The following is a 26,396-nucleotide window of genomic DNA, read 5'->3' as shown; positions in this document are numbered from 1 at the left end:
TCATTGAGGTTTATTATACTTTCATTACACAACAAATTCCAGGCAAAAAAAGTGTCCAACCTCGTCGACGAATTGGTCTAAAAACGTGACGAGTTTCGGCGAGTTATTGAGTTCGTTGCGATAAACAATCACGCGCAAGGAACGTTGAAAGCGACAAGAATTGCGAGAAGATAAAAAATTAGGTGGCAGATCGTGGCGAGCGAACGAAACGTGTCAAGTTTAATCAACACGAGGCCCAAAATTGTTTTTGCTTAAAACAATGTCGCACGAGACTACTCGGGCTTTGCTCCTGAAACTCTGCATTATCAGCTCTCGTTATCAATAAGGGTCACCGAATTAAGGAGCAATCACGAATATAATGAGAATATTGATATTGGAGAAAAAACTGTTTCCACCGAATTGCTGAAGCATGAAAAGTTTTCAATCGGTCAATCAACACTTTGAATAAATTTCGTTTATTTCTTAGCTAGAGAAATACTCAGTAAAAAAATCATAAAAAAAACCTTATAACCTTTAAAAGTGCATTTGTCGCTGTGCCCCGTCCGATGAAGAGCGACGATTGATTAGCCGTGTGTGTCTGTGCGGTGCCCCTACTTCGAGGGACGTGAAGCCAAAGTGAGTGCGGGTGATGGGCGTTGCCACGATCGGACGTTGCGGAGTAGAAAGACGCGCGCGCACCGCGCACAGGTGAGATGAGAGGGGTTATAGGCAGGTAAAAAGTGAGGTAACGTAATCGTGTGTGTGGGACTGTGTGCGTGTACGTTGGCCAGGTAAGCAAGAAGGAGAGCCGGTGGTCGACCACGCGGCTTCGACTTTTCGAAGCAAGTGGGGTTCAGTCAGGGTCCTGCCTCACGTCAGGGCACTCGAGAGCACCTCCGCTCGTCTCGAACGAGCCGATTTCGCAATCGCACTTCGTTGACAATCGAGCAGTTCTCGCAAAGCAAACTGATTCGTGAGAGAATAAATAAAGCCCGAAGGACCACGCGCTCAGAGATTTTCGGCGTGTTCCCTCACGAGCTTCGGCTCGAAAGCGATTTTTCAAATAAATCGACCGAGCGTTTCTTGCCTTCGTTATAAATCGGTCGATCCGAAGCAAGCAACGTCGATCATTCCGATCCAACGATCAGCTCGTCGGTAGTGAGGATTTTCAAATCCACCAAAAGTTTATTCCGAAGTTTATCGATTCTGGATATCACACGTGTCTTCGGTGAAACTCTGCATTGATGCGACTCTTTCGCTCCTCTGTGACTCAAGCGCTTTTCGTTACGTGTTTAAGTTTCGTCGGCAAGTGTTACCTCCCACCCCCCTCGCTGCCCCTGTTCTCGATTATTACTCACTTTTGTTATCCGTGTGGCTCTCGATGAGCGAACTGAAGGACTAACCAGCCAGGAAACTGTAATACAATCGTCATGTGTGGTGAGTCTATTTTGCTTTCTCTATCGCACGATTCGCTCTCGAGACCGAGATCCGTGGGAAGCGTCTCGATATTACTCGATTTTTATTGCCAATAATGCGGCCTCGTATCGATGAAAGGTGACGGAAAATTTGGAACGAATTTTTTCTCTGAAACAGATAAAGTAAACGCGACCAAAATTTCATCTCGTTCACGTTTGATTGCACGAGAAAAACGTTATTTTTAGTGGAGAAAAAAACATGTGTTAGAAGGCAGAAGAACTTAATCGTAGCTTATTGGGGAAAAATATTTTTAATGTTATCTGTCAAACATGCGACGATTATACAATTTTTATGGAATTGGAATTCAACGTGTATTTATTCTGTGGTAGCTCCACGAGGCAAACTTTATGAGCGTTGTCTCCAAATTTTTATCTATTTTTTTTATCGGAGAAACCAAAATAGAATAAAATTGAACGACCCTCTGAATTATTAGTGATTTCGTTAGGCCCCGTTGGATTTTTTTTCTTCGACGCGAATGTTTGAACAGTTTTCTTCGTACGAGACTCCCTGGAGGTACGAGAGATCTCGAATATCTCGATCGTTCATTTCGAAATTTCATGCCGCACTTGTTCACATATAACGCTCGATCAAGGACCCAAACCGCTCTGGTATGTCTACAAATGGATTTGTGCGTGCGAAACCCGTTACGTTTCTCATTGTGATCAGCTCGGAAGCTCCCTTTCCAAATTTCAAGTTCGATCAGTCTTTTTGTACCCTTTCAATCGGAAATTCATTGCTAAAATTATCGAATACAACGAGCCTGGTTATTCGGGCCTGCAAAATACTCGGTCTGGTAGTTAAAAATTCTTGTGATTAACAGCGTGAAAAATCCCAGATGATTTACTCCGTTGATGGCTGTGTGCGTGAATCTATTTCGCGAAAAAAAATGTTTCATTATATTACTTCAATACGAAAATCGTCAAGCGTGTAATCGGAGTGAAAACAACATTTTTAACGTTCGCAGAATCGGTAAAATATACGAAATCTCTTACAAATATTCGGGGGCCTTCGACGTCACATCTTCTTCAAATATTATAAAATTCCTAAGCTTTTATCATCGTTTCACATTTAGTTTGGAATGCGCGCATGATTTATGCGCGTCGATCGATAAAAACATTGAACAATCGATAAAGCCGATGCTATTGCGAGTTCCTCGGGGGAATAATATTTTGCTTTTGCTTCGAAGATTTCCCGGTACGTGAATTATTTTCGAGGTTCATAAAAAGTGACAGTAAAATCTATTCGGTTATCGCTTCATACTCGGGGGAAGCATTTTTTCAAGTGGAAAAAAGCACCGAGCTAAAAATACCAGCGTCGATCGTTACGCAATTGAAAAATAGAATAAAATTTTCATTTGGATAAGTCACTGCGGACTCGCAGCGACTCGAAAACGTCCGCGTTCTCGCGGAAGCCAAGAAAATGAAGGCCAATTCGAGTTTGCCCTATTACAACTATTAGTTCGCCTGCCATTAAAGCTCCGATGGAAATAGCGAAATGCAAACGTTGACACGCACATTTATTATGCTTGAAAGTGCAGTTTAGACTACACTCACGTCACAACAGGCTCTAAACGTAACGCGGGGATGAAACGGCGAGTATAGCGAGAGTGCATAGACGAAGATATTGATTGAAATCAATATTGTAAGAAGTGGGGTGTACATAGCCAACGTAGGATTGCATCAGGGTTCGAAAGCCGATTGCTCTTATTACGAATCGCGGGTTCATTGTGAGGAAAACAGTTGAAACAATCCGTGAGTTTAAGGGGGTTGGGGGAGCGAGATACAGTCGCGGGATGGCTTGCGGAATCGGAGCGAATTAATAAAATGAGAGTAAAACAAATAATTTCTGCTTGGGCAGAAGCGGTACCGAGGACGTGGTTGGTGAGACCGGAACTGCACTGCAGTTCGGTCGGTGTTCCCGTCGGCGCGTTATCCCCACCGGCAACATTATCGCCACCGAGCAGTCCTTGCGTGATGCCGGCGTCCCCGTGGAGTCCAGGTGGTCCCGGCAGCAGTTCCAGCAGCAACGGTGCCACAGTCTCATCCCTGAACCCGACGAATCAGCCGATTCCGAGTGGTCAGCAGCCACCTGACCATCGTCTGAGCGCATTTACCTTCGTCTCCGGTTACAACAATCCAGATCATCGAGTACAGAAATTGCCACCAGCCGGTGGCCTCGTAGCGGCTGGACCGACCGGTGCACGAGGTTAGTTTCGCACAGACCACGAATAACCGAGGCAAATTCTTCGGATTCTTGTTCAAGGCCTCATGGCCCTCGTGTCGCATGCTTCGATCGCGTTCGAATCTTCGGATACCGCGCGGGTTCAACGCGCTGTGCGAGAGCGGAGGAGCCTGACACGGTGTCGCAGGATTCCCTGATGATTATTATATTTCTGGCTGTTGAGCCGTGATTGATAATGTTTTTTTGTTTTGTTTTTGTTTTCGTCTCGCCTTGCAGAAATGCGATGTGGTTTAATGTACAACGGCTACGGTACGGCCTGGTGGGCCCATCACGCCGTCGGCCTTTTGCTACCTCATTCCCTTTTATCGTCGCGAATACCGACGCAACAGACGACGTCCCTGTCGGAACATTCCTCGCCAATTCATCCGGAACCCCTCAGTCCAACGAGGGCCAGTTCCCCGGTCAGAGGCACGCCAGAAACAACCAAATACGCTGGTAAGTCGACCCCCCCCCCCCCCCCCCCCCCCTCCACACACTTTCTCCTCTCCCTTCGCTATTTCGCTTGATTCTCAAATAATCTCACGCTTTAACGCCCCTAAGAGCATTTCGAGTCGCGATCGAACAACGCACCAGAAACTATTCCCTATCACACATTCGTGTAAAGGATAAAAGTGCTTTTCGAGCCAAAGTCATTGACGATTAAAGTAGGCCAACGGGATAATTAAGATAATTACTGAACTCGATACCAGAACGAAATCGATGATGCCGATGGTGTGTCGAGGAAACGCGAAACCGGTTAACCACTTGCCGCCTTATCACCATTCATTGGGAGCCACCCGGGCATTAACCTTATCAAGCATTATTACGCCAAACTTACGGAGCTCCTTGTCACAACAATTAGTTCTACTCTCACGCTGTTTTTTCGTTTGTACAGAAATATTTGCCACAAAAAAATATATATATGGGAGAATTTCCATTAAAAACGAGTATCGCCGTGTGTGTGTGTGTGTGTGTAGATTCGGAGGCGACATTTATCGATCAAAATACATTCGGAGCTTCTGTTAATGCTTTGAGTTATTAGAAGATTATTCCAAAGCCCTGCTTCATTTAAATTTGTATCGAAAAACTCTACGGTATCTATGGCTCGTTAGAAATATCTTAATGGGCGAGAAAAAACGTGCGCGATTGTCACCGTACTTTTACTCAAAACACACTTGACACGCGCAGTCTAAAAATTGGTTGTTTCATTAATTTCTTGCGTAGTGGAAGGCGCCGCCCGTTTCGAGGAGGAAGCTCCCCTCAACCTGAGCACCAAACCCAGCGACGTTTCCTCCAGCTTGTGCCGGAAAAGTGAAATTTGGTCCCCCGGCTCCGTATGCGAGAGGGAAGCGAGAGAAACTTCCAGCGGAAACTCCCCTACGACGACGACGCCTCTGATCACCAGGCAGATTCACCACTCGCCTTTGACGCCCCCGGCATCCACCGAAAGAACCTTCCAGGTCAGTTCGTCATTCGCTGATTTTCGTATTTTCAACTTTTCACGCTTTGCTACCGTCGCGATGGGAGGGGAGTTTATAACTTTTTAAAGTGAGCCGACCATTCGTCGCTCTCGAGAGACTAACTTAATCTTCGCGGAGGTTGACACAATCGATTGGATTCCTGGGACTCTTAAGGAGCAATCGATTATCCTGACGATGATCCGGAACACCGCGTCTGTTGAGACGACCAAAGTTCTGGGCACGGGCTTTTCGTCACGAGGCTTCTCAGGCTTGTCGCCGTTTGAAATCTCAAATCAGGCGCGACTACCCTACGCCACAGTACTTGCCTCGAATTCGTGGCAAAACTCGTCCGGCTATGTTGACCACCGATGAGTAGAGAAAGGGGAAGTCGTGCGTGAGCCACCCTTGCACGAAGGCAGCGAGGACAATACTTTTCGCTACTTTTCTCCGTGTTTTTCTTCTTTTTTTACGACTTTCGCAAATACCAGAAACTCTTTACTAAATTCAGGCCATACAGCAAGCTCGGAAGTTTCAGCAGTAAAAAAACTTCGATTTTTTTCACCCTCTCGTTGAACTTTGATATTTGTCAAAGCGTGAAAGAGGGTGCGGACTCGAAGTTTTCTCAAAAGTCTCCAACTTCGGTTGGCGTCGATGCTTTTCAAAGACTTCGCATGTCCTTCTGTACAAACAAACTTAAGCCTTTATTTAATTTCATAATTTCATCATCCAACGCGTCCTTTTCTTCCTTCTCTCCGATTCGCTCTCTCTCTCTCTCTCTTTCCGCCTATTGCTCAGGACGTTTTATCGATCCAATAAAGCCGATGCTTTCTCGCGCATTATCGCGTCTCGGACACTCGCGCTCTTTCAAAGCACTTGGTAATACGCTTCAACAAATTATAGTCGTCCGAAGTGAACGACGAAGCGAGCCTGCTGGCCGGCGCGGAAGGTGATTGAGGTTATAATACATTATGTGTCGAGCATCGCGAGCACGATCGTGGTAAGTGGAAAAACGAGCTTCGATGTTGTCGCACAAACACACCACCGCGGGGCAAAGAAGCGCCGCAACAATTGTTTGTCACTGTAGCGTGAAGCGCGATTCCAATTCTATTAGCACATTTTTTTCTCCTCCCGCGGGACAAACTTTAACCCCGCGAGAACGATTCTTTACCCCTTCCGCCGCTCCTCCTCCCACTTTTTTATTCTTTTCTCCAATAACACGGTTATAGCTTCGATATGAATTTTCTATTAATCGTATACTCTAGATAATGAAACGTTTGTTCATCGGAATCGTGAAATTTGCGTGCTGGAGGGGCGAACGCCTAAATCGAGAATGCCGACAAGCAAAGTGACTCATATTTTTTCTTCAATTTCGATTACTTTCGAATCTCTTTATTTATAGAGCCATTATCGAAGGAAAAAACGCAATGTTGTTGTTGTTTCATTGGATTTATTACGATGAGAAAATCGAGTGAAAATAATCGATTATTCAGAGTCGCCGGGCGAGCACACGGACTCGAATTTGTTTTCGTTCGATCGTGCTCGAAGAGTTTCGAAAAAAATTCGAATTTCACGTTACTCGAAGCACGAGCAACGCTCTCGATTGTAAAAACCTTCGAGAAACGAATCGTTCCTCGAAACGCATCGATATTTCGTGGCTCTGTTTGTCCAACGATTGATAACCGATCGTTCCTAACGTCGGAGTTTTATTGATTTCCCTCTTACGACGAATCACGTGGATAAATTTAGTCGAACTTCATCGAAACGGTTCACTCCTTTCACGGGGGCAAGAACGAACGAAGATTTTCAAAAGTCATCGATTTGCCGATAGTTTCGTTGCTTCTCGACGATCTTTTCCGATTGGAGACCCCCCGATAAACTGGTTTGAGGTTCGATCGAGAATTTGAGCGTAAAGGGGAGCGATCGCTTCATTGAAAAGGACGCGTGAGCCCACCGGATTGGATCAACGCGATTTTATCAATTAATTCGTGTCTGCGAGAGCAGCGTAAATTTTTCGGCGGGGGGGGACAAAAAATGATTAAAACAAACTGAGAGATGACACAGTGGCCTTCTTTCGGGCGCGAACATAATTTTTTTTTCTTTTTTTTACCTTGCTCCGCGAACGGCAGGATATAATTGAGCGAGGGCACTGTTTGTTCACTCGAAACATTGACAGGCACATTATCGACCTATATTTTCAGCGGCGTCTGCTAGCACGGCTCTCGCCTATAGCCGCGTTTTCATTCATTTCACGCGCTCCTCTTTCTCTCCGGGCGTCTTCAAGTATTTATTTGACGGCTTGCGCGAGATCTTCGGGGAGGATATTCAAATCGCGTGACATTATAAACTCGTTACAGACGAGAGCGGCAATTATTATCGATGTTTGATGCCGGGCGCGGAGCGACTCGACAAGTGCGAATGCGATAACTCGCCGCGCGCGAGACTCCCGCTTCTCGGCTTCTCGTACGTGACTCGCGTCTCGGCAAAGTAAAGCGGCTTCGGCACTCGGTCAATCGTCCGCTCTGTTCTCCTCTGTTTTATTTTGTTTTGCCATTCATTTCGCATCTCCGTTTTCTTATCGTGGACGAAATTTACGAGGGCGCACCGCCTCGCTCATCGGTCGCGCCCGGCAAGACGAAACGTGCCTTAAAAATTCAATGAAATCGGTGCGCTCCGAATAGATATACGAATTTGGGGTTGAACGGTCACTGCTCTAGCGGCGGCATCTCTTCGCGACACCTCGACTTCTCGAAACGAAGAAAAACCGGCTCGGAATCGTTCGCCGCGACGTTTTTTCACTTGCGATTCTCACTCAAGGGGTCTTCGGGACCAACCCTCTTCGTGATCGAGTCACGTGGTTACGAGAAAGTTTGCCCAACACACGCGCATACGTTCACATTATATTTTGTATCTTTCGCAACGAAGCGATCGTACTTTCGCATCAGTATTTCGCTTTCTTCCCGTACGCCCGAGAGTCCGTCATCGAGCGACCGGAAATCGACGCTTTTGTTGCCCCGTTATCCAATATACAATGAACATTGGCACTCCCAACGGCGGCGGCGGGCTTTCGCGGCGCGGCGGTGGTAAAAATAAAAGTCGAAGCGAGTCCCGAGTCGGCGCGTTGAATTCCGATTTTCATTTTCTTTCCAGTCATCTCGCCAACGAACGGTCCGGTTTATTAGCGAGTTTCGTATCCGAGCTAAGTATTTAAAGTGGCTGATTTGAGCCTCCGTCCGAAACTGAAAGTTCGTCGATGCAGTACCGACGCCATTGGGACAATTCGCAGCAGCAAACGCGACACGAGCGTCCTATTGTGCGGAAAGTAAGGACGAGGAATAGGAACATGGTGTTTGTACGGTTTTCTCATTTCTTTTTCCCCTTGACGACTCCGGCTCATTGTTCGCTTAAAACTGCTGGTATACGTTGAGACTGGCGTCTTCGAGGACAATACAGCCATCGAAGGCTTCCCATATCTTCCGTAAACACAAGTGTTAACGGTTTATATCAGCTCTCTCCCAAGACTTTGCGAGAAAAACAGAGAAAAAATATATTCCCTCTATTTTTAGTCTTCGATCCCGCAGCATTTATACACTCGATAATGAGAAGACGCGAGGCACCGAGCCTCAGCTCGATGAAAATCAGCGGGAGCGAAGCCGCGATTAACATTTTCACTCGTTGCCGATATTTATTTTGAATCTTCGCTTAAAATTTACTTTTACTTTCACCTTCAATAAAATACGTGTAAAATATGATTTTGATGGTTGATAAGCGCTCAAGTGCTCGAGAGATTCCGCAAATTGTTGGAACTTGGTTGGAACTTCGTCGCCGAAGCAAAGCGAGAAACGTCGATTACATTTTTGTGAAATGCTTCGATGTTGCCAGGCTCGTGATCACAGCGGAGTCTCCCTGCCTCATTTTTTCCCTCATTGTACTTAGAAGTTCGAGTTACCATTAAATTTACACAGCAGTTTCTTTTAGTGTCGTTACCGAGTAACCATAATTCCAAATAATCGCGTTCAAGTCTTTTGTTTGCCGAAACTATCTTGTAGGCGCAAACAATGCTGCTCGCAATTGTACTTCAAGCGAAGGAAACTCAAAACCTTGACAAAACGAAAAAAATGCGGATCCAGCCAAAAATGGCCGTGCAACTGATAGAATTAGCGGGTTTTTTCATCGAATTGTACTGCTCGTGGTCTCTAGAACGATTCGCAAACTTTCAGGGCAAAATTTCGATAAATATTCGTGAATTTTGGCAGCGTAAAGCACGGTCAGAGGTCGCAAAAATACTGCGAAATAACTCAACATAAAGTTACGAGTTTTTTATACTTTTTCGTGGTACAAAGAACCGTAAAACGCGTCAAGCGGAGGAAAAAGCTTCTAATCTCTCAAATACGAATACACGAATACAAATAAAAGCTTCACGCCGTTTGATACTTCACGGAATAATCCCGGAGCTAAAGAGCCACGTCACTCCGCCATTCCAGCGCAGACATTGTTTCCAAAATAGTAGGCTGTAAAAAAAAAAAAAAAAAAAAAAAAAAAAAAACGTGAAGGTGAAAAACAGCGAAACTTTCCGTACAAAGCGTTATCTCTGAAATGAGAATTGTTGGTTTTCTACTGATCCAGGAAAACATTCGTTGAAACGAGCTAAGGTATTCCTTTCACGAACCCGAATATTCTGCAAATAATTCATTATAAATTACAGTTAAGTAAAAGTGCGTGCTAATAGATTGGCGAAGTTTCAGGTCAGCTTACCTCACGTTTAATAACGAATTAAAACTCGAAAAATCGTAAAATTTATACGGGAACGTATGCTGGAGATTCCATCGTCGCCAAATTCCTTCTCAATAGTTCATATACTAAATAATTCTAAATTCCTGATTAAAGTTGTCTCAGAGATAAAAAAAAATGTATAAGAGATCCATTCGAGTGCCCGAATTTACGCCACCAAAAAACACGCTCATGCGAAAGGAATACCTTAAATTGATTATTCCAATGTTTTCTGAGAAAAATTCTTCCAGAGACTTCGTCGCAGCTTTTCATATCGATTTTTATCAAGCCGACGGATATTTTCTCCTCAATTTATCGACCCCGTTCAGTTATATTTTTCCTCCACCGCTCCGACTTCGGCCACTCGCGCAACAGGCGAGCAATCACTGCGAGCAACGAGAATCGCTACGCTCTGTGACCTGCGTGTTCCCCGCATGCACTGCCCAAGAAATCCGTGCTCGTACGTACGAGCACACAAAGCGGAATAAAACGCGGCACGAGGATTCTCTCAGTCCGGAAATCACTCCAGTCTATCGTTCGATCGCGGCGGCTCGTTCGCCTCCTTTCTGTCTCTTCGTGATATCGGAGAAGTCTGTCATTACAGCTCCCTTCCTTATTTCCCTTTTGGCCGAACGATCGCTTATCCGAGCGACTCTCTATCAGGGAGCTAAAGGAAATTGTGCGGGGCGGTGGAAGGCGAAGGAGAATCGAGGATTCGAGGGTTTTGGAAAGCGTTTCGAAAGGAACGAAAAGAGCTCGGAAAATCCGAGGCTCTTCTTGGATCCCAGGCTCCATTTTCGTCTCGAATGTCGATGATCAACAGAAAAAAATGATCGAATCGAATGACGATTCCCAGGGCACACCTGTATAAGAACGAAGCGGGAATTCGATGGAATAATTTTGAGTGAAGCAGCTACAAATTAATCTTGTTAACGCCCAGCAATCATCGAAATTCCCAACTATAACCAACTGATCAAACACGTTTACATAGGAGGTTTTAAATAACGGTGCGTGGACTACGGGAACAGCTGTAACTCTATCAATTTTTTTTATTAATTATTGGGCAATATCTCCGTTAGATTTCATCAGACGAGCTTCGTTATACGTCATGGAAAAAGAGGCAGCGAGTGTGTTAGACTTGTTAATGATTATTAGAAATGATGTGGCACTTGAATAATTGAGGATTTCTCCAAGCACGGACGGATCGGTGCTTCCTCGAGTTTCTTTTTCTTCGAATAGACACAAATTGCTGGATTCAAAAAATGTTATTTGGGCTCACGGTACCTGAACGCGGAGCTTTTGCGAGTGAAATTTTAACAAGTGTCATTGAACCGTGTGCGAATACGTCAGAACTCGGATCATCAAGCTTTTCGAGTACTTTGAACTCCGTCAACTTTCCTAAGGCCAACGAACCCCTGATCGATTGTGTCTTCTTTCATGAGCGACATATTTTGCTGCATATTTCGATGGGACTCGAGCCCGAATTTTTCCGGCTCAGCGCCCATGCGTTTTCCAATGAGTAATGAAACGTTTGTTTTTTCTTCGTGTCGTTACAGTGCAAACAATGCGGCAAGGCGTTCAAGCGATCGAGCACCCTGAGCACCCATCTCCTCATCCACTCGGACACGAGGCCGTATCCTTGTCAGTACTGTGGCAAGAGGTTTCACCAGAAATCGGACATGAAGAAACACACGTACATCCACACCGGTGAGTTGGCATATTGAATTTTCAGAGCGTTGAAACTCGAGCGAGTTTTTCGCCGCGGACTTTTGCTCGTGTTTGAGCCACGCGTGATCGCTTCGCGAGGGGATTCATAATTTCGTGGGGAACAAGCGTTCGGGAAAGTCGATAAAAATTGCCGGGCTGAGGAGCGGCGAAAATTATTGGGTCTCCTCAATCCCGTTCTCATCGGGCGCGAGGAACCGGCCGATTCTCTGATGTATTATGCACCACGAAAGCAATCGCGGACTCTCCACCGCCCGGCTTTCACCTTTTCTACGAGCTTGACAAACTTTTTGCACCACCCTCGTTACCTGAAAACGAGCTAAAGACAGAGAGAGAGAGAGGGAGACAGATCGATGAACGAATCGCGTGCAAAACCACCGACCAATCGGTTCGTCTCGTTCATTTCACTTCCACTCGTTGCTTCCTCATGGATAATTGCTACTCGCGCGGTTACGCCACTTTAAACTTCACCAATTATGTCTAATTAACCGACGATTGGCTGCTTCGCGATCTTCTCAAATATTAACGAGCCCGAGACGCTCGTTCTTTCGTTACAACGTCCACGAAATCGGATCGAAATATCAAAGTTATTCGAGATAAGGCCGCAGCAGAAATGGAGGACGATGGGGATCTAATTCGGAGCCGCGACATCCGAAGAAATCGGAAGAATTTCATTGATCGCGCGGATCCAAACGCGTCGATCGCGATCTTTCGATTCTTTTATTGGGAGCGCGCGATAAAGCTTCGATCCGGTAACGCAATCACGGGCACAAACGTACCGGCGCGGATCAACTAATAAATGAATAAGAAAATATTCATGAGACGGAGGTTTTATTGTGGGCAAATCGTTGGAATGATGAATAGTGCGGACAGGAGGATCAGAGGACTTGATCGCGCGCGGATGAGTCGAACGGGAAATTACGTGGCGCGATAGAGAGCGAAGCGGGACACGCGAGGACGAGCGAAAAAAGCCGTATCGAAAGCTCACGCTTTCGGTATCGCCCTGATATCTCGCTTCCCTTTTCTATTTGTTCCTTTCCCTTATTTCTTTCTCCTCGTCCATTTTTCCTCTTTCTCCCGTACACGCATGCAAGCGCATCCCCGACGGTCGTCACTCCCGGGCGCGTTGCGACAACGCAACGCTTCGTCGCCCATCACGCTTGTCCGGTGTGCTATTGTCGCGACGAAATGAATCACGCACGAAACGAAGCGACGTCGTGTTGTGGTTTCGACCTGCCGGGTCGATAAAACGGGACGTGCGTGGCTTCACGCATTCGTCTTTCGCCTTTCAACATTAAATTCACAATCGCGAGCAGGCTAAATTTTGAAAAAAGTAGGGAGAAATTGTCGAATTTTTGAAAGGTCGCCAAAGACCTTCCGCGCGTTTTTTCGCCCGTGCGCTTGGACAATAATTTTATTCCTTCCAATGTTCCCTTCGAGCCCGGAAGTGCTATTTTCTTTCTCGAACAATCCGCACAAAGTGCAAAACTTGTTCTCGAGCTAACGCGCGTGCGATCACGACTGAAGATAAGAATTTTCACAAATTGCAGACGTGTACGAGCTGCACTTTCTTTCACATTCTTTCGCCACTTTAGCGAACGAGAGTTCGAGTGCGTCAAAATGCCCTCGCGAGAAAAGCTTTTTTCCCGGAGTCTGATACTCGAGAAATTGTGAAAATTGCAGGACACCGATGCGAGACTCGAAGGAACGCGAAGAAAGGGAAAAGCGCAAGAGAGAAAGAAAGAAAGAAAGAAAGAAAGAAAGAGTGAACGAGGAGGGGGGGGCAGGGAAGAGAGACGCTGAGGGTAAATCGAGTGAAAATGTGGAGGGTTGTGAGGTTTGCTGAGGATAGATATACACATGATTGCATAGACACCCTCGGCAAGTGTTTTACCTCACCTGCAAATAAGCTACCGCAACTCACAAGTGCGACTCGCAACGACGCTCCCTTAATAATGCATGCTACCATAAGGATTATTACAGACAATTTTCTATGAAAAACAGAGACGGTATATTTTCACCTGGCCGGTGCCCCCGCCCTTGGCTATTTTCAGCTCGAATATCCAAACTCTCGGTACAACGAGAAGCTTGTGCGCTCGAGTGCGATGAGAATTCATTCTCTCAACCGGATTGATAAGAGCCGAGTGCGGAGAGTTCGACGAGACCGGAGCGGAACCCGAGCAGGTTTCTGTGCGACGACGAAAAAAATGTCCAAAGTATCCTGAGCGCGAAATGGGAGCGCCGGAGATAAAAAAGATTGCTGGGAGAACCCCGAAAAAATGGTCGTCAGGAGGCCCGCGATGAATCCGTCGCACGTGGGAATGAAAACGGAAGCTCGGCAGGCAGTGGGAAATTGCCTGTTTGCGAGGATCCCGCTCGACTAAGTGTATTTCCGGGGCGACGCATGCCTGCCACGTGCCCCAACGAATGTTAGAAGGAAAATGGGAGGGGAGAGGGGGGAGCGAGAACCCGCAGGCCGCGTCGCGTTAGGGTGCATGTCCCGGGCTAATTAACCGAGTGAAAAGGGGGCCCATCGAGCGTGGCAGGAAAAAAAGCACTCCGGCGGCGTTAAAGCTACTCGTGTATACGCGCGCTCACTGTGGAGGCGACGTCGGATGTACATTCGCTGTTCGCTCATCGGGCAAATATCCGTACCGAGGAGCGTGTATCGCTATATTTATCTTAATAATATTCAGGCTTCACACGAGTCTCGATTTTCGCTCTAAATACGTACGTCATGGAGTCGCGCAACTGTTACCGCGCGCTCTCTGCTCGAGCCTGAAAGAACTCTCGTGCTGCTCGCGTCGCGCCTTGGAATCCATTAATGAACTTTATGAATCGAGAGAACCGATAATATTGACAAAGTGAACAATTTATTAGCAGCTACGAGGCGTATCGCCACGTTCTTGAAAACTGCTTACGCTCTTTCCCCCCCCTGTGCCTTCGTCCTGCTCACTTATTTCCGACAGCAACCGCAAATGTTTTTTTCTCCTTCGGTCCCAGCGACGATTCTATTCCAAATCCATAGAAATGGAAAATAGTTCGGAAATAATACGAAAGTACGGGAGAAAAAAAAGAGAGAGAGAAAGGGAGATAAGTGGGTAGGCAAACTCCCGGTCACTAGCCTTCGATGCGCGAGGGGCTTCGTAACGTAAATAATCGAAGCATCGGAACGCGCCCGCGCTAGTGCACAATGTATCGAGAACTGGGCGGGGTAAAAAAGTATGGGTTATCGTAATAACCTCCAAAGTTGATCCACGAAGCAACCCTTTGTTCACCGTAACGTAACAAAACAGCGATATACTTTATTTTCACCCCCCCACCCCCCGGCCTCTATTCAGAACTTCCTTCTGGCCGCTCGTCCCAACTGTGCTCATCACGAGCAAGAATAAGCTTCGTTTCCAAATAACGTCATATGGTGGAGAAACGCGCGCGCGGCTATTTTTTTTACCTTTGCCATTCCTTTGTTCGAATATGAACGATGAAGTTGGACGTGCGTGGTGTTTTAGTTGAAATTTAGATCGAACGGTCGGGATTATTACTCTTCAACAAAACTCTTTTGGCACGCGACAGGGACGGACTGCACAGGAAAATACTGACAGTTACTTTGGGACTTGTCGTACCGCTTGATTCTCATGATTTTGTGGAGCATTATTTAACGAGTTTCTGCTCATTGGCAGACCATTAACTCTGATAGGACGGACCTGGTCGAAGTATCGACGAATAGTTCGGACGGGCACTCGCCACTTGAAAAATTCAACGACATTATGCACCAATTTTGTGAAAAAAAACGCTCGATTTCAACGTTAAAATCTGTGTTCTTAAAAAGTTGAGGAAGATCGCGCGTTACTTGTGATTCAAAAAAGCAACTTAAACTTTTCGCTCTTCTCATGATCGAAGAAACGATTCAAATTTATTCTCGCAATTATTAAAATTATGTGCAACTTATTTGTTGAGATTAATTTTTAATTTAATGACAGCAGTTTAAATACTTTCGTTGTAAAATCGTCAAGCAAAATGTGACAACAGCCATTTTCTATTTATATTTAAACCAGCTGGCTTCCACTGTTTATGTCGTTATTACTCGTTAACCTCAAACAAGTGCTTTTATTTTTCCATTTCCAAGTGATTTTCACCGGTAACAAGGCTTTCTCAAGACATCGCATTGTTATCTGAAAGCATTCTATTCTCTTATTCGCGTTTTTGGCTCCTTAAACTTGGGAGGATCGTATTTCATTGAATGCAAATCGTCGCACAGGAAACGTGCCTGCCATAAGAGAAAATCTTTAAAAAATGTGATTTTCGTTAACTGTTTTCTCGACAACGGGACGGTAGATCCTATAATAATTCGGGCAATAGATGCACGCTGTATATTTCCAGCATATTTCCAAATTTCAACTCTTCAAGTTCCATTAGACTCGCGTGAGCTTCCTTAAGGGGATGGATCCCCTTCAAGGGAAATTCTTTGACAGAGTTTGACCGATTGAAAAAAAGGCTCTGTCAGTCGATTTTTGGCATCGTCCTGCGTAGGCCGACAGAGGCTTTTTTTCAATCGGTCAAACTGGCGTCGAAGAATTTCGATTTCGAACGTTCCAAGCGCGAGGTTAATCTACTGATCCATACTCTAAAGTCTCACTGTCCGTTCTTCTTCGACGAATCGAAAAAAAATGCCTACGATCCTTGCACGAAGCAACGATGATCCTTTCCGCGGATCTACGCAATTTGTATTATCGCCGGAGCTATAAAAACTGACATGCTTCCGGTCAAACAACTGCCGAGAGGTCAAACATAAAAGAGGCAGGATATTTCCTCTCTCGAGTCGAAGCGCACAACTCGCACGTTCAGTTTCTCTGATTGGCGGGTCGAGGCGATATACGACTGTTATTTCAAGTTCATTAAGCGAGCGCTGCATAATTAAGCGCGGCACGAGCCGCTCGAGAGCGTACATCGGGCTTACATCGCTCGTATTATTCCGCATGCGTGTATTTGTTTATAAGCGATGTACGAAGAAGCTATCGGTCCGTGGTGTGGCCGATCATTAAACTCGCTGGAGTGCTGGTAAGTGTTTCGCTCGGTAAATATTTAAGTCGGGGGACTGTTAAAGGGGCCGGTAATGAGTGTCTGCGACGGATCGATAACCATGAACAATTATGCCCCAGAATCAAGGCAACGCGATCGAATTATGCGAACGGCTGTTTTCGTTGGAGCTTTTCCTGGAGGCCTTCCGAAAATCAAAGGTGCAGGCTGATCGAAAACTCTCGTCATAATTCCGCACCAAACTCAAACACGAGGAGCAAACTCGCGGCTCGCTCTTAAAGTTTGTGCGCTACGGTTTGAGAGTTGGAAAATTCTCAACAGGAAATCAACAATTTCGAACTAGAGTTTACGAGTTCTCGTACACGCTATGAATAATAACGAAATTGACAGAGCGGCCAGCAGGCGAGTGCCTTGTTTGACGAAAGTCGTCGAAAAGTGCTTCAGAGAGATTTGAGGCCTCGCCGCAACGTTCTCGACAAAGTCGCGTGTTCAAAGTTCGAAAATACTCGTGACTAAAGAAAAACGTTTTTCCGTGCTTCCCGAGAGGGTTCAATGGCAGCGAAGATGGATATTTTATCACGCTCGTTATTCATTGAACGCGCGAGTCTTGACGTCGTAGCCGCATTCAACGACGATCTCCTTTCGACTTTTATTTTCGAATGTGGGCCATATGTAAAATTAGAGACATAGGAAGCGAATCCCGAAAATAGCTCATTAATTTGAGAGACGTAGCTTAGAGCGTTTTCTAATTTAAATTTTACACAAAGAGACTGAATGATGAGCAAGTGCAATGTATGGAAAGTCCAAACTCGTGGGGAACTTCATTTCTGTGTATATGCCAGACTCGGCTCGAGAGCACGCGAAAAAATATTTTTTCTTTAGCGTAATCCAACTTCCATCCACTTACAGAAATACTTTTCAATGGCTCATTCCTCGTTTCATAGCAACCGACACTTTCGAGTAAAACGACGAGCAAGGCGCGAGGGAACTCGTCGAAAAATAAAGAAACTATCGAATCGCCTTTCCAGAGCTCCCGGCAATCGATATTTTTCCGCCTCGTTTATGCTAGTCGAACGAAAAAAGACAAACGATCGTGGCTGAAGTTCAACGTTCATATATCCAATGGGATAAAAAGTACGCCAAGAGCGACTATCCGGTGCCTCGCTTCACTTCCGTTTCCCTCCACGCAATTGATCGTTTAATATTCAACGGGGGGGATACTTGTGCTTTGCACCTTCTGCTGCGAGTCCATTGGAGATTCAACGTCTCGGTCCTCCTGCGCGATAGCTCGTACGGAGAGCAATGGAAAATACTCACTAAAGGTAGCATGTACGTTCAGCCAAAGCCACAGAAGTTGCCTAATTATAGGTTCGCAGTAACACGTGCTCCAAGTTCTTCGAGAGCCACTAAAGTGCCCTAATTACAGCTGGCAAATGGCATGTCCTCAACACTGCAAATTAACTTACTTCGCTAACCAGAGTTATTCATTGTTTTCGGTACGCTTTGATATAGTGACAGTTTTACCAATTTTTCAATCCGTAACTTTCGGTAGATTCATAATCAGAGATGGAAAATTCGATCGATGGGAACAATCGAAACTCAATCTCAGCTCTGATCCTCGTCCAATTTCCCCAGCTTTTATCAATTCGTTAATTATAAGAGTCATTGGGATCGCGTGACCAGCTGAAAATCGATGGTGGCAAACTGCTCTGTATTTTTATTTAATCCTTGCGTTGGTGAGAAAAATTTGGCGTCCGAAAGCGGAGCACAGCCGGAATCGGCTGACGAAATCACATTTTGATACTTTTGATATTCGCGTGGTCGTCGAATATTTGCGACGAAATCCGGCAGAAAGGGATTTTAGTTTAATTCTTGGAGACGCGGCGCTGCGCAGATTTTTATCACAAATGGAAAAAGTTTGTTACTTCCCTGGTGAAATCCGGTTCACCAACGTCCTCAGCAACACGCACTTTCGCATTATTTTCCCAACTTTAGTGTAAACATGAAAAAAAACTTAGTTGCTCTCACATAAAAATGACGAAAATCATCGAAACTTTTTGTGTATCTGATTTTAAGAGCTTCGAGATTGAGTCCGTCCCCACTCGCGTCTCATTAAGGGGGGATTCCCTTTCGAGATTGATCGATATTGTCTGAACGATTTTGCGCTTGTTTATAATATCAGCGAAGTCGCGAGAGTGTTACGTAAATGTTAGCCGTCAAAGCAGCTTTGTAGGTCGGGATGACTGCACAACAAGAGGGCGAGAGAGAGAGAGAGAGAGAGCGAGCAATTACGCTAATTGTATTTTCCTTACTGGATAGGTGCGAGCATGAAAAACGATGGGTTAGGAATCGCAGGCAAGAGGGTGTGTGGGGGCTGGAGATCCACAGAGGTCAGCGTAAGTGCGAGTCGTGCTGGCAAAACATTGTGCGAAGCGCATTGTCGCGAGGCATGCACCGGCGAGTCGCAGCCAAGACTTTGTACTGATATTAATGATAATCGTAGGTAAACCAATTAAATTCGTAGTCGTTGTTGGTGCTCCTGCGAGTGGCGAATGGGGACGAGGATGAGTCAGGACAAACATGAGCGAGACGGCCTGTTTTCCTCGAGCGCATTGAGCAGAGTCCTCGCCGATTGCGAAGCTTCTCTTACAAGAGCGTGTGTAGAGTTATTCCAACCGAATTATCCCTCGCATTAGTGTTCGCAGTTACGTGACATCGAACGGGAGTGTGCGTGCGGCACACGCGTGAGATTCGTTAGCGTTGAAAGTTTTGAACGCGCAGTGTTGGCTGGACGGAAAAACGAGAAAAAAGGCTCGAAAGGTAGCGCAGGGGGCAATAAATATTTCGATCCATATTCCTCGGAATCGGGGAGGGGGCGCGCGGGGAGAAAAAGTGAAAGAAAAAAAAACACACGCCCAGCGAGAACTGGTAATTTATATTCGATGGAAAGAAATTAATCTCGTTGTTTGTCGAACAGGTGTCGCGGACAAGATTTATTTAAATTATTCATTGGCAATCCGGAATAACAGAAATCCCGAAATAACGTGCAACGAGACGCGTTGAAATCTCGTCCGCGCGCCGCTGTGTAGTTCGATCAATGAAGCGCACTTTCGACCGTGCTGTTTATACACGTATTTATGTACACGCTCGAGAGCCTTCGTACGTGCGAGTCAACGATTGCTCGTTCATTTTATCGGATAATTACGCGATTGATTCGGCAATCAAGGAACGTTGGCTTTCCGAAAATATTATTAAAATTACATATTTACGATGAAATAGCTTATGCGACGTCAATTACTTGTCCAACCTTAATTCGAGGATCCGGCTCTCGCGCTCATGTACATACGCGCACCGAATGAAAATATGCTTCCTCGCGGTGATAGACAACCGTGAGGGATATATTTAAAATCAATATTTTACCGTGTGCGTGTACATGCTCGCAAGCTAGAATCCCCGCTCTTCGCGTGGATTGTACGACGAGCACACCGCGCTGTAGTCTCTGTTTGCTCGCCGCGACAAACTCGCTCCGCACCATTTTTCATACATCCTCTTTTCATATCGTTCCGGAAAAATCTCCAAATTGTTTATACAACATGAATTATCACGAAGAGTTTAAACTACGTGACTCCGACGTTGGCACACCGCAGCAACACCAGCAACGCCGCCCTGCTCTCGCCGCAGGCCGCCGTAACATCATTGCGGCCGATCGAATTCCTTCGGCGTCTTCACCCGGGCCACCTACGCAGTAGCAGCTGTCGCATTGCCGGCTCGATGTAGACGCGCGCTACTAATTATCGTGCTAAATTATATCGTAACCATTAATAGAGTTTCTACGCCATTATTCCTTTATCAATCCAGGCCTTGTTATTGTCACTTTAAACTCGGCGTTCGATAAAATATTGTGAAGAAAAAAACGTAACTGCGCAATACGCTAAAGAATTATACAAAGGGAGTCGAAAATAGCTCCTCTCTTTTATATGGAAATGAACTCTTCTGGATTGATTATACACAGTCGATTAACTTCCTCGAGTCAAATTCAAGATCATACTTTTCTATCGAATAACAGAAAAAATGGAGCGAACAGAGTCTTGGCGGGCTCGCGAAGTGCCGCGAGCAAATAAAAAGGTTGCTTGAAAAAAAACGAGCTGTTTGAAAAAATCGTTACTCGCCCGACGAGATTTTTATTTATGGCTCGCGCCTCATCCTCGACGCGCGTATTCCCCCAAATTTATTGACACTCTTAAATATTCTTTTTTACGTTTCGATGTTCCATGAATCACACTTGAGTTACGACGAATTTAGGAATCGGTTAGATCGTTCGTTGGAATTTTATCGACAACGCTCCAATTCGCCCCTTGTTTCCGGGTTCTCGATTTCTTTCTTTAACCTTGCAAGTCCCCGGGTTGTGCGGCCCGGACTCGACGAGAGATAATGCGGGGACAAAAGTTCGCCAATATTTTTTCACCGAGCGACGCGCCTCGATCAACCAGTCCAGACACTCGACGAAGTGTCCCCCGTTTGCTCGCCCCCCTCAGCGCCCTCGCTCTCCCGCCTCGTCTTCTCGTAAATCCCACCTTAAGAAGACCTCCGAATTATTCCTTCGCGTCGCTCCAAATGATAAGCGGATGATGAATCTCCGCAAAAAGTCTGTTAACAATCTCTATGGACTTGCCTTTGGATTGCTCACTTTTAATCTCTCTCGAAGAAGAGAAACACGTGAGCTCGAAACTTCCAGGCTTTCTATCCGACGGATATTTCAATTCTTCGGTTTATTAATCCTTCCGGTCCTCTGGCTGCTGCAAAGTCGAGCTAATCTCTTCGTCTGCGAGGTCAAATTCCAGGTGAAAGTGTCCGACGGAATGCTCGAATTCTCTGATTCTTCTACATTCCGTATTAGTCTCGAGAGGCCAGCAAACGCATTCGCAATTGAATTATTCTTTATCCGTCGCACTCGCGTTGCGAACAAAGAATTAAGAGTGCCAGACGAACCGTACATCACACAGAGACGCATGTCCGCGCTTTTAGAACGGTGTGTGACGTCAAAATATACGCGCGAGTTCCGAGAAGCAGCGAGGATACATCGATTACAGCGCCCCTTGCCCGATTCCGTAACGATAAATTCAAAACGAAGTGTCAGCTATTCAGCCAATACGAGGACGATGAGACATTGCGAATGGGAAGACGCTCAGGCACCTCGAGACTTATTAGTGTGTACAGCTGCGCCTGCTCGCTCACCTTCGATCATTATAATACTTTTCTCTTCATCTCGAATTCCCTCTCTCTTTCTTGCTCTCGATCTCGTGCCCCAACAACCCCAGTTCGTGACGACTCATCGGCTAACCCTCCCGGGCATCGCGGTTACGCGGAACACTAAAAAATTTTTATTCGCTTGAGAACCGTCGGCTCGAACCGAGAAGCCACCGCGTTCTTAAAACTCGCGAGATTACAGCTCGATCCAATAATTCCCTAAATTTTCTCGGAATTTTCATGATTTGAGATTCCATTGGAATGCGAAGCCGAGCACTTTCGCTAGTGCCCGTCGCGGTTTTGAATGGTCGCGTGCGCGCGAGAGCCGATGCGATCGGCAAACTTGGCCGCACTTTTTATCGACTCCCGAGTCACCGAGGATTTTGTTGCTAGTTGGAGAAAATATATAAAGAACGAAAAATATGAAAAATAATGAAAACTGACTTGCTCATTGATCAAAACTGTTGTTTGTTACAGGAGAAAAACCGCACAAATGCGTAGTCTGTGGCAAGGCGTTTTCTCAGAGCAGCAATCTCATAACCCACATGCGAAAGCACACCGGATACAAGCCCTTCCAGTGCGGTTTGTGTGACAAAGCGTTCCAGAGGAAAGTCGATTTGAGAAGACACCGGGAGGGGCAGCATCCCGCAGCCCCAGCGCTCGATTATCGTTCGTTGCAAGTGCCGAGCCAGAATCAGCATCGAACATCGCCGATCTCGTTCCCGGCTAACGGTTATCACATGATACCGATCCCGGGCAGCAGCTGAGATCTTTTTTAATTCCCTTTTATCGCACTTCCTCGACGCTCCCGGGAGCAATCGATCAACGGGATTGACAAAATACGAGTGTTCGCGTCTCGGCCCCGCCAGGGGACTGGAAAACCGTGATAAACTTCGAGAAACTATTGAGAAGGATGAAGAACAAGGAGATTTGTTAACAAGGTAACTGCGGAGCGAGTTGAAACCATTGAAAATGGGTTTTAAACCGTCCTCGAAGCCCGGAACCGTTAACGGAATAGCAAAATTTGTTTAAATTGTCATTAAGCCCAATGTAATTAACAGTAAAACGTGATTCACTTGACGATTAAGCACGAACCATCAGCTGCGAGCGCGTTGATCTTTCAAACACTGAAATCAACGAAAAAAAGAAAGTTGAAAAAGACATTTGTAAATACAGCGCGAATATCGATCCAGCGAACAGTCCGGAGGTCCGCGAGCACAGAAGCGCGCTCGCGGTGCATCGTTGACAGCCAGTGACAACGCCGACGATCCTTCGTCGTCGCAATAACGTTGTTCGAGTCTCTCGAGCATGAGTTTCGAGAGCACGAGTGCCTTTTATCGTTACTTGGAAGGAAGGAAAGGGCGGGGAAACGCGTCGAAAATACGAGGGACGAAGACGATTACGGTACCAAGAATATCCGACGTGCGAACCAAGCTCAATCTCAACGAGGGTGAAAAAGCAACGAACGATTTCGACGGTTTTCATTGGAGAAAGCGATCGTCAAAAATACCTGAAGTGCGCGATTCCTTGGACGCAATTAATCGAATCGTAAAGTCCCCCATACTCGAATCGAATTCTCCCCTCCCCCTTCGTTCCTACGAAACATTCTTGAAACAATTCGACCATCATCGAGTCTTTGTATAACTGTCGCGAGCGATGTGCGTGTACATATATTTTACGTTATAAATATATTCAGTGACGAAAGTGTGAACGAGATGAATGGGCAGCAATGTGGAAAAAAGCACGATGGAACGAGGCAGAATTTGTAGAAAATTAAATGAAAGTACGATCGTTAATTCGTCATTAATCGATAACAAGCATCGCGAGGGTGAGGATGAAGAGTAAAAACATTATTTTCGCACCTCGTACAACACAATTTTCTCTGTATAATCATGTCTTAATAAGTATAGCGTGAACATGTGTCATAGTCCATCGAAGCCAAAGCCGCCCCCGTTGTGGTGGAAGAAAAATAAAATTCAAAGTAAAAGAAATTTTCGTAATTGGGACAGCGTCGAAAAAGTGGCCTGCGAGGCACACTCGGAGATTCGTGTAAATCTCGTTTCAACGGTACCGACCGCATCCCCTCACGAGACTTTATCCAGTTTTTCGCTTCCCGAATATTTGTTGAATAATCCACTTTGTCGGAACGCTTACTCATTGTAACGAGCGACCAATTCGAAGACGATTTCGACCTATTCAACGAGATAGAAATCATAACGGCTAGAGGACCAAAGATAGCTTAAGGGCGGGTCGATAAAATGGCGGCTCGGCAATTCTCTTATTTCATTTTCGAACGAAATTACTCCGAGATCGAAGGAATTGAAAAATTGATGGACAAATAATGAGGTCGTAAGGCTATGTTGAAATTTTTGTCTAAACGTTGAAACGAAAGAATTTTTTAAGCGGAGATAAAGTTAGATTGCGGAATTGTCAAGGCTGCCGTGTACTCGAGCCCTATTGTAAAGTACCATTATCATTAACGATCGATTTATAAGTTTACGAATTAGTATCGGAAGGTGCGGTTCCGAATCCTGTGTGTATAAATTGGTTTGTGCGTAATTTTAAGATCGTTGCGGCAGGTAAAGCGTAAAATAAATTTGTAAAAAAAGAGACGCGAAGCGAAACGAAGGTTGGAAAAGTTGTCCCGCTAAATGAATTTCGAGATTTTCTCAGAAACTAAAAAATATTGTAAAGTTTAAACGAATAAGAAATATTGGAAATGATATGTGCGCGAGGTTTGAACGCGGTATGGATCTGAAGAATGATGCGTATTAATCGGTAAAACCAAAAAATATGTTTATTATTACTAGAGAGGAAAATATTGAATAAATTGTTTTTTTCTTCTTTCGTATAAAATTCGGTCCAACGTTATTTGGGTTTTCCCGTCATTTATTTTCGTTTTTTCGAACCCGAGATGTTCGGGGAATGGAGGGAAACGTCAAGAGGCTCGAGTACGTCTCACTCGGTCGGCGTGTTCGAAAAAAAGGGGCGAGAAAAGTTGGAGAACAAGCGAAAGATCGTTCGGATTAATCGAGCGCGCGACGCGTTGAAAAAAAAAAGAAGGGGGAGGGTCAGTAGTTGTTTGAACGATCGATTGAAATATAAAGGCACCTGAAATAAGAGCCCCTTAACGCTGACAGGGACACTAAAAAAGCAGCAGGAGCAAAATGAGAGGAAGAAAACGCGTGCGGATATTGGCGAGGCTCGGTAACAAAAAATATCGGCACTTTTTCGATACGGCTCGGAAAGAGAGGACCGCGCGCGCGCGCGCGCGCTCCGTGCGGCAGGAGTGACGCTGCCCGAGGCGAGAAATTGCACGTTTTATGCGCTTACGTACCGGGTGGCTAATTTCTCGGGACTGAAACGATTTTTTCAGGAAATCAAACAAACTGGGGAAGCAAGTTATTGGGGTGGAGGCGTCGAGGTCGTTCGGAAGAGGAACTTCGATAACTCGAATCGAATTCCACTGAAAAACTCCACACTCTTTGAACGTCCGAGGAAAAAAAGTCGCCTCGAAGATCGACGCGATCGCAGCACTTTGATTCCCCTCGAAATCCCCTCGACGTCGGATTTCAAACGGTTTTCCAAATCGTCCGCTCTGATTCGACAAATTTCGCGCGATGACGCCACCGTCCCACCCAGTATGTAAATATACGCACACGCGCGTCCATGTAATCGCGCGTATATCCTATGCGCTCGCGGAGACTCCGCAGCGGGCCCGGTGTCGACGGCGCATCGACCGGTAATTGGGCAATTTGCAATTCGCGATCAAGCTCAAGCACTCACCGTGAGGCCCGGTAAGAGCGCCGATTTGCCGGAGATAAGCTGACGCTTCTTACTGCCTACTGGCGGATCGATCGCGAACACGCGATTTCGATCTTCCATTCGAGATCCGATCTCAGACGAGATCCTTCCTGATATTTTCTCTTATCGTTATCGAAAAACTTCGCGCGCACACGAGCTCCGGTTCACCTCATTTTCTCAACGCTCGCGAAACAGCTTCTCGGGGATACACCGCGGACTGGAAACCCGTCGGAGGCTTCACTGGAATACGGAAATATCTCGATGGTACGGACGGTCTCATCGGCCCGAAAACTAAGCAGGATTCTCAATATTTTTTCACCTTTTCGGCCAATTCCTCTTCCTACGATTCAGATCTTAGATCTCCGCGTACCTTCCGCTTGATTCTTTGCCGGCGAGCGAATAGAAACGAAGAAACTCTCATTGCGTGCCGCATGCCGAATGGACTTTCGTAAAACCAACATTTAAATTATTAATTTTCGAGTCTCATCCCCGAACGTGGACGGAGTTCGAGAGCCATCGAGCGGACCGTCCACTGCGTGGCGACCACATGCATGGCTCATAAATTTACTCTTTTTTTGTGTTCTATTCTTCTAAATTTTAAGAAACATGAATTTGCTGCGTACTTCGGAAAGTCATTTTTCTATGATGACGAAAACCAAAGGGCCTCCACTTGGAGGAGTT

General features: G+C 45.8%; 2 protein-coding genes across 2 annotated transcripts in view; one reads left to right on the top strand and one right to left on the bottom strand.

Moving 5' to 3' along the window:
- Positions 1-26,396, bottom strand: part of LOC122412993 (eEF1A lysine and N-terminal methyltransferase homolog) — a 117,295-nt gene that overhangs the window by 58,156 nt on the left and 32,743 nt on the right. The gene's annotated exons all lie outside the window — the stretch shown is intronic.
- On the top strand, positions 828-24,767 carry LOC122412994 (zinc finger protein 16-like). Its single transcript, XM_043423050.1, has 6 exons — positions 828-1,416; positions 3,313-3,660; positions 3,913-4,131; positions 4,900-5,135; positions 11,459-11,609; positions 22,389-24,767. The coding sequence occupies exons 1-6, from the start codon at positions 1,410-1,412 to the stop codon at positions 22,676-22,678; spliced, it is 1,251 nt and encodes a 416-aa protein (XP_043278985.1). The 5' UTR covers positions 828-1,409; the 3' UTR covers positions 22,679-24,767.

This window comes from Venturia canescens, chromosome 7 (assembly GCF_019457755.1).
Source record: "Venturia canescens isolate UGA chromosome 7, ASM1945775v1, whole genome shotgun sequence".
In the NCBI taxonomy this organism is placed as follows: Eukaryota; Metazoa; Arthropoda; class Insecta; order Hymenoptera; family Ichneumonidae; genus Venturia; species Venturia canescens.
The sequence above is the reverse complement of the archived record's forward strand: the minus strand, read 5'-3'. Positions and strand labels throughout refer to the sequence as shown.

What these genes read in the sequence shown, in the direction of transcription:
- LOC122412994 (XM_043423050.1), top strand. An exon ending in TGGACCGACCGGTGCACGAG is followed by an intron (nt 3,661 to 3,912) that starts GTTAGTTTCGCA and finishes CTCGCCTTGCAG; the next exon opens with AAATGCGATGTGGTTTAATG. An exon ending in AGAAACAACCAAATACGCTG is followed by an intron (nt 4,132 to 4,899) that starts GTAAGTCGACCC and finishes TTTCTTGCGTAG; the next exon opens with TGGAAGGCGCCGCCCGTTTC.